General features: G+C 47.7%; 2 protein-coding genes across 2 annotated transcripts; both read right to left on the bottom strand.

Moving 5' to 3' along the window:
- Positions 1-1358: 1358 nt before the first annotated feature.
- On the bottom strand, positions 1359-2398 carry LOC111255926. The gene is made up of 3 exons (XM_022823578.1): positions 2145-2398; positions 1912-1995; positions 1359-1831 (listed from the first exon to the last, which is right to left on the bottom strand). Exons 1-3 carry the CDS (start codon positions 2145-2147, stop codon positions 1478-1480), a joined length of 441 nt encoding a protein of 146 aa, XP_022679313.1. The 5' UTR covers positions 2148-2398; the 3' UTR covers positions 1359-1477.
- A 1249-nt stretch (positions 2399-3647) lies between these two features.
- Positions 3648-4735, bottom strand: LOC111255890. Its single transcript, XM_022823503.1, has 3 exons — positions 4010-4735; positions 3817-3889; positions 3648-3728 (listed from the first exon to the last, which is right to left on the bottom strand). The coding sequence occupies exons 1-3, from the start codon at positions 4721-4723 to the stop codon at positions 3706-3708; spliced, it is 810 nt and encodes a 269-aa protein (XP_022679238.1). The 5' UTR covers positions 4724-4735; the 3' UTR covers positions 3648-3705.
- Between the last annotated feature and the right edge of the window lie 2503 nt (positions 4736-7238).

The following is a 7238-nucleotide window of genomic DNA, read 5'->3' as shown; positions in this document are numbered from 1 at the left end:
GTCGACGAGCCTTCAACCATAAATACCGCCCCTTCTTCCTGCCCGAGAGTTCATCCTCATTGTTCTCCACTCTCTCGGGTAAAAACTCTCCCTACTTCGTCCTAGACTACGAATCGACATTGTAGCTTAGGAAAGTTTCATTTCATCCGTGGATCCTGAAGAGCAAGGTATCCTCTCTCCGTCGTACCTTTTTTTCACATCGATTCGTTATATATTTCTTGCATTTTTGAACTTAGGGTTTTCATGCAAATGTAGGATGCCGAGGCGTGGAAAAGCTAAGAAACTAAGGTAATCTCAACGCCCGTAGTTATGTTATATACTCATTGTTGTGTATCAAATGAAAAAATCTTAAATGTAGGTTTATTCCTAAGTGCGTTTGATTCATAGAACCAAATAAACAAAATTGTAGTTATGGCGCTAAGAAGACCGGAAATGCGTTCGATCCATTGCCTCTGCCTAGTGGTGTTCCAGTGCCGATGTGCTTTTGCGGCGATCCTTGCAAGGTAGCCAAGTTCGAAGAACATGCCACGTATAGGCAGAGGTATTGGATGTGTTCCAACTTTGCGTTTGAACCTACACTTCGTCAGCGCCGCATTAACATGTTGGTAAGGAAATGTTGTTGTGTTATAATTATTGTCCATAATTTTTTTGTTTTATAACAGTTGCTTTTGTTGTAGACCCCTCCACCGCTATGTGATTTTGAGCAGTGGATCGACACTGAGATCGATCCTGAAGATAAGGAGTTTTTGGAGTATATGATGCGCTGGGATGCAGAGAGGAAGGAGGTGTACGAGAAGAGGCTCGTAGAGGAGGCTGCGGAAAAGGAGCACAAGGAAGAGGAGGAAAGGAGGCGGGTTGCTGCAAATAGGGAGGAGAGAGAGAAGAAGCTTGAGCGGGCACGCCGAGCGAAAGCAGCGGTTGAGGAGAATCCCGATGCCTTAAGGAAGGGAAAGTGGCCTCGTTGCACTCAGTAGCCATATTTAGGTTCTAGTTCTATGGTTTATTTATGAACAATATTTTCTACTGTGAGACTTTTATTATGTTGTCCTGTAATAATGCACTTTAAGTAAGAACACGCAATTTGTAGACGACATATGTTAAATTTGCGATGTAATTCATTTCGAAGTCGTAGTGTACTGAAATATCCGTAGAAAATCGAAGTCGTAGTGTACTGAAATATCCGTAGCAAATTAAAATGGTAATTGTTAGCGAAATTTCAGCAGAATTTCCCCTAATTGTTGATGCAATCCATACAAAATTACGAGATGCATAGTGAATATAAATACAAGCATAGAAACATAGAAGCATATGACACAAGCATTTGACACATTCATAATAGAATCCACAATAGTTCAGAATGAAAGTCCTTACACAAAGTTCAGAATGACACAAATAGTTCCGAATGACACAATAGAATCCACAAAGAGTTCCGAATGACACAATAGTCCATATGATACAAAGTTCGCAATCAGAATCGTCACTGCCTCCTAGTCTTACCCTTACCCTTGTGACCAAGGGCGTCGGTGCCTGGAGTGTATGGAGAACGTGGATGACGTAGTCTAGTGCCCCCTACAGCCTGTGTAGGCTGAGTCAAGGGAGCCTCCTGGAGCTGAGACGGGCCAATCTCCTCGGCCCTCTGCTCATCGTCGCCGCCGTCGTCGTCGTCATCGTCGTCGTCGTCTTCCTCTGATGCAATTGATTTCGATCCTGAGGGGCCTTGGCTGGACGTACCGACGCCTCCTTCGCGCAGAGATGGAACGTGCACGTCTCGCGTCGTGGCAGTCCTGCAACCACAACGAGCAGCCGCACGGCGAAGCCGATTTGACAATCGCTGCAGTAGTAAAAACAAGTTACACAAATGAAGAATGTAACGTATTAATGAAGTATTAAAAAGAATAATTTGAGACTTACCTCAAGGAAGCTCCGCGTCTCGGGGTCCCTAACTCGTGGACGAAATTGCTCTATATCTCTAACTGAGCTTTGTAGGGTACGCCCCTGCAACAAATGACTAAGTCACTAAAGCAACAAATGACTAAGTCACTAAATGACTAAATGATTAAGTTAGATCACTAAGTCCTTATCTAACTAACTAAATCTCTAAGTAACCTAACATAGAATATAGAAAAGTGAAGCCATTGTCTTACCATCCTATCCAGGATTGGTCCTGCCTCCACCTGCCTTCCACCACGAGTACTCTGATCGTACACCGTGTCTTCATCGTCGGATGACTGGATATCGGCGTAGTCATCTTCCGTCCACGCTTCCCTCAGCCTATGCCGCGTCGCACCTTGATACCAGCTCTGGTAGTGCCTGTACGCACTGTTTGTGTGCGGCTCGTTGTTCTCGTCCAAGTTCTGCTCGTACTGCTCCCATTCCACAATATACGCCTGGTGGAACGCGGGCCAGTCGGAGACCTTCCGCTTCTTCTTCCGATCCACGCTGCACGTCACGTTACACGTTACTGTTAGCCAAAATGTAGTTAATAGTATTGAAATATATGAAAAAGAAAGAAACTTACTTGTGTAACTCTATACTAGTCGAGGTCGCCTGTGGTGGCCAAATCTGCCTCATCCCAAATTGGCGTGCTACTCGATGTGGCAGGTGGTACTCGACAGCATAGAAGCAAATAAGAGGGCACACCATCCTGTAAATATCATCGTCCTGAACACACACGAAGCTAAGAGGAAAAGGAAGTGGATCGTCTCCGTCGTAAGGTTGCCAATTTACCTGCAAAATTTTAATCAAAAACGTTAGTTGTTATACTAAAAGATTACGAAGCATGTTTAAAAAAAATTCACTTACACTATGAGCAGTGAGCGCGTCTATCTCGTTGATGTAATCCAGGTACGCGCGGTCCAACCTGGTATGGCTAACCTTAACCTGATCCCAAATATATGCCCATGTCGGCTGTCGTCTCGGCGGCTCATCTGGGAACCACGGTCGACGCAGCATAATCTCGGGCCGACCGACAGGAAGACGGGACCACATCCATAATTGCAACAGGTAGACACACCCACCAACTGACGGGGAGCCCGAAGACCGACGGCACGCCTCGCACAGCTGCCGATACAGAAAGGACAACACAGCTGATCCCCAGCTGTAAGAACCAGCCTGGTGCCAGTCAGTGAGGCAGTGGATCCACATCCAAGACGCAGTGTCACCTGTACCGTCTGGGAAAAGAACGCAGGCAAAGAGGTGTAGTATCCACGCCCTGCAGTAGTGCCCAACTGTCTCAGCATCCGCGTCCTGGGGGCAGTGGCCGAAGTGTTCCCGCAGCCATGAGATTAGCACTCCAGATGTGCGTGTCCCCTGCTCGTCAACCTCTCGCCCCAGGAAGGCTGCGACTCGTGCTCTCCAACCACCGGTGACGCACGGCCCGGTGACTGGCTGGCCCCGAATCGACAGACCAAGCATCTTCTGACAGTCCTGTAGGGTCACTGTCATCTCTCCGAACGGGAGGTGAAAGCTGTGAGTCTCTGGTCGCCACCTACATTTCGCCGGATTATTATTTGATAACATGTAAACACATAACAAATTGAATATGACTAGTGGTAATAGTACCTGTCGACCAACGCAGTTATAGCCGCTGAATTGAACCTGGGCATCCCACGACGAACCTGATACGAGATGACATCGAGGCCAGCCATCTGTAGTAAAGGAGTGTAGCGGTCGTCGTACTGCAGCGCCAAAAACCCATCATGGGCTCTAGAACGAAGGAGCGGAAGGACCTGCATTCAAATAAACCAAGTCAGAGATTACATAGGACAAAAGACTTGGGCGCTCGCAAACCTTTAATCATGAATTGTAAATTATTACCTGCCCTCCCGCTATGAGACGACCTCGGTGGGTCTGGTCGTACGCCTGATCTAGAAGGTGGAAGTGCGCCATCCTACAAAAAGGCAAAAAGATATAAGATTAGTAAAAAATAAATCATTAAGTTAGAGATGTAGAATCACAACCTGTATGAATAAAACACATATCACGTAACGAAATAAGGTATTAGTCGCACCTCACTAATTTGCCAACGGCAAGTGCGTGAATTATGACCCAATCTACCGCACTTGCCGCACTCGTTCTGTTCTGGATCAGCAAGAAATGGTGTTGCTCTACCACGCCTCGTTCTTCCGGATACCTGATCCATAGTCATGTTATGCCTCGTCCGCTTCCTTGTTCCACGTTTGTTCCAACGGTATGCAGGATCCGCAACATATTTTGGCCCATCATACGGAGGCCACTCTCTAGGATCCCGGAAAGGCACGAAGCGGGGGCTCCATGTCCGCACAAGGGTGTCTACGCTGAACTCATGTGGTATCATGCTCTCGATATCAAAATTGCGATGCCTAGCTGCTGCCACCAAATGAGAACATACGAAGTGGTACTGCCTTGGCCTACCACAAGTGCACTTGAAATCTCGGAGAACTACCACATGTATCCTCGACTCTCGGATCTCACCGTCGGACGTTGTACCGCCCCTATGCTCCACCTGATAAGTCCCTGAGCCGAGATCAAAACATTGCACCTCATGTGTGGAAGCCCTTTCATTTGCAATGATGAGATGTCTCTTTGGTTTTTCAGCCCATCTCTCCCCAGCAACCAGCAATGCTTCTGCTTTTGCGTGTCTTTCATTGAACCACGCAACAAGCCTGTAGAAGGTGAATTCAACGATTGCGTTCACAGGCATACCACGTATCCCCAATAACAACTTATTGAATGACTCGGCCATGTTACTGCACTGAAACTCATACCTCCAACCACCGACGTCGTGAGCTCTAGTCCACTTATCCACATCTCTCATCAAACCAGCAAGCCAATGTCGACCTTCTGCATTTGTTGCGGTCCTTACCTGCTCCAATTTGCGCTGAAAGTAATAGTCCTCAAGCTGCCGTGCTGCAACTTGAAACAGATCAAAATTATCCTTCACACCATCCTTCCGAAGAAGGTTCTCCGCAAGGTGCCGAGTGCACCAACGATGATGCAAAGGTGCATAACCCTCTATCTGTTCTTGCACAGCATTAAGTATGCCCTGATGCCTATCGGATATGACGCCAACCTCCCTACCAGGACCAACCACATGTATCCGGACTAGTCTTAAGAACCACCCCCAACTGTCATTGTTCTCCCTCTCAACCAATGCAAATGCCAAAGGAACCAACATATTGTTCGCGTCACAAGATATGGCTATAAGAAGTGTGCCTCTATATTTGCCAATCAAAAACGTACCATCAATAGAGAAAACAGGACGACAGTGCCTAAAGGCTTCCACAGACTGAGGGAAGCACCAGAAAGCACGCCCGAATATCTGCCTCCCGTCCTCCTTCCAAGCATTTGGCTTTGGAATGTACTCATAATGCATGCCTGGATTCACCGCTTTAATAGCATTAAAAATATATGGTCTCTTCCGTATCACCGCAAAGGCTTGCAACCATCTTTTCAATGCGGGAAGGTCCTTAAATACCCTACCCTCCTCAATAACCATACTAGGACCAGCTTCAGGAGCTTCTAGGAGGTCATCATCACGTCCTTCTGCAAACGCCTGATCGGAAAGAGTCAGGTCGCTAAACTCATGAACTATCGGATCACGACGTCCGGGGAATATACGCCTGAACATCTCAATATCACTCTCTGTCATCTCCCCAACAGGACGATCATCATCAGAATCAAGATCCACTCCCATCTCGTATGCATCTTCATCATTCAAAACTTCAACACTATTAGAGCCACGCAATCCATCTCCACATTGCACTTGCGCATCAACTAGAGGCACATCCATATTTTCTGGAATATCTCCTGCGCCATCAAGTACAAATATGAGTAAAGAATAAGTGGATGGAACGAATGGATTATCTCGTATCAATAGAAACCGGTGAGACACTTACTCGGATTATTCTGAGTGAAAAGGAACTCATTAGGAGAGTCCGCCACATTATCGTCAATCCGACAACCATGTCCAACTACTTCATTAGGGGCAGATTCAGCATCGGGAATAGTAGGTGCAACATCCACGTTCATAACAGGTTCTTGGACGGGAGGATCGAAATATGCCCGTTGACCCATTGGTCGGGAAAACCGACGAGGATTTCGGTCAACTCCCACCGGACGAACAACCACTTCAACACTTGGGGAATGACCATTCATAACCGTCCTCACATATTTCTCCCACTGACCTGCACACCGAATTGGGACTATCTTCCTTTGAATGTTGAGAGGGGAACCTAGGTGAAGTATGCCCTCGACTATGATTTCATCATTTTCATGACAATGTAACTCCTCCCGAGCCCTTGCAACCAACTCACTAAACGATGGTTTCTCATCGAATATGACAACCTCGCACTGCATGCCAACAAACTTAACACATCCATATTCATCCCTTTCCACAGTGCCTCCGTAATATATGCTCACTACGTTCTCCATCTAGTATATCAATATAACAACGCACAATTCATTTAGTCCATAATAAATTAAACATTCTAAGTCTACTAAATACAACTAACTAAATGTGTCACATATACTAACTAACTATGTCACCTAATATGTACCTACATACTTACCTATACAACTACTTAACTAAATATCGTAATAACTACTTTACTATGCTATTAGTTATCATATCTAACCATTCTAATTTAACCTAAAAATTCTACCTATTTTATCATAATAATTAGTAATAACTAGTAATATCTACCTATTTTATCTAAAAATTCTACCAATCTATCTAAATTTAACCTAACTATTCAAATTTATCAATATTACAATTTTAGGTACCTCCTGGCGAGCCTCCTGGCCGGGCGGGCGGCGGCCGGGCGAGCCGGCCGGGCGCCGGCGGGGCGGCGCGTGGGGCCGGGCGGGCCGCCGGCCGGGTGCGGAGGCGGGGCGGGGCCGGGGCTAGCCGGGGGGGGCCCGGCGGGCCGGGGCGTCGGGGCCGACCCTGGCGGTCTGCGGCGGGCCGGCATGCTGGGGCGAGCCGGGTGGGTGGGTCGCCGGGCGGCAAGCATGAGGGCGGCGCCCGGGCAAGCCGGGCGGGCGCCGGCTGTACGGCACGACTTGGCGAGCGGGACGCGCGTCTTGCTGCTGGCGCTCGGGGGCAGGCAGACTTGCAGCCAGCGCCGAGGATGCTGGCAAATGAGCCGAGTGGGCACAGTACACTGCTTGGCATCTGCGGCTGCGGGAATTGCAGCGGCTCTCTGGTTTTTTGCTTCGGGACTGCGGGTGCTCCTGCGTTTGAACACCGAACTGACTTC

The sequence above is a fragment of the Setaria italica genome, chromosome IX, assembly GCF_000263155.2.
Source record: "Setaria italica strain Yugu1 chromosome IX, Setaria_italica_v2.0, whole genome shotgun sequence".
Taxonomy (NCBI): domain Eukaryota; kingdom Viridiplantae; phylum Streptophyta; class Magnoliopsida; order Poales; family Poaceae; genus Setaria; species Setaria italica.
This window is presented reverse-complemented; position numbering and strand designations above follow the sequence as displayed.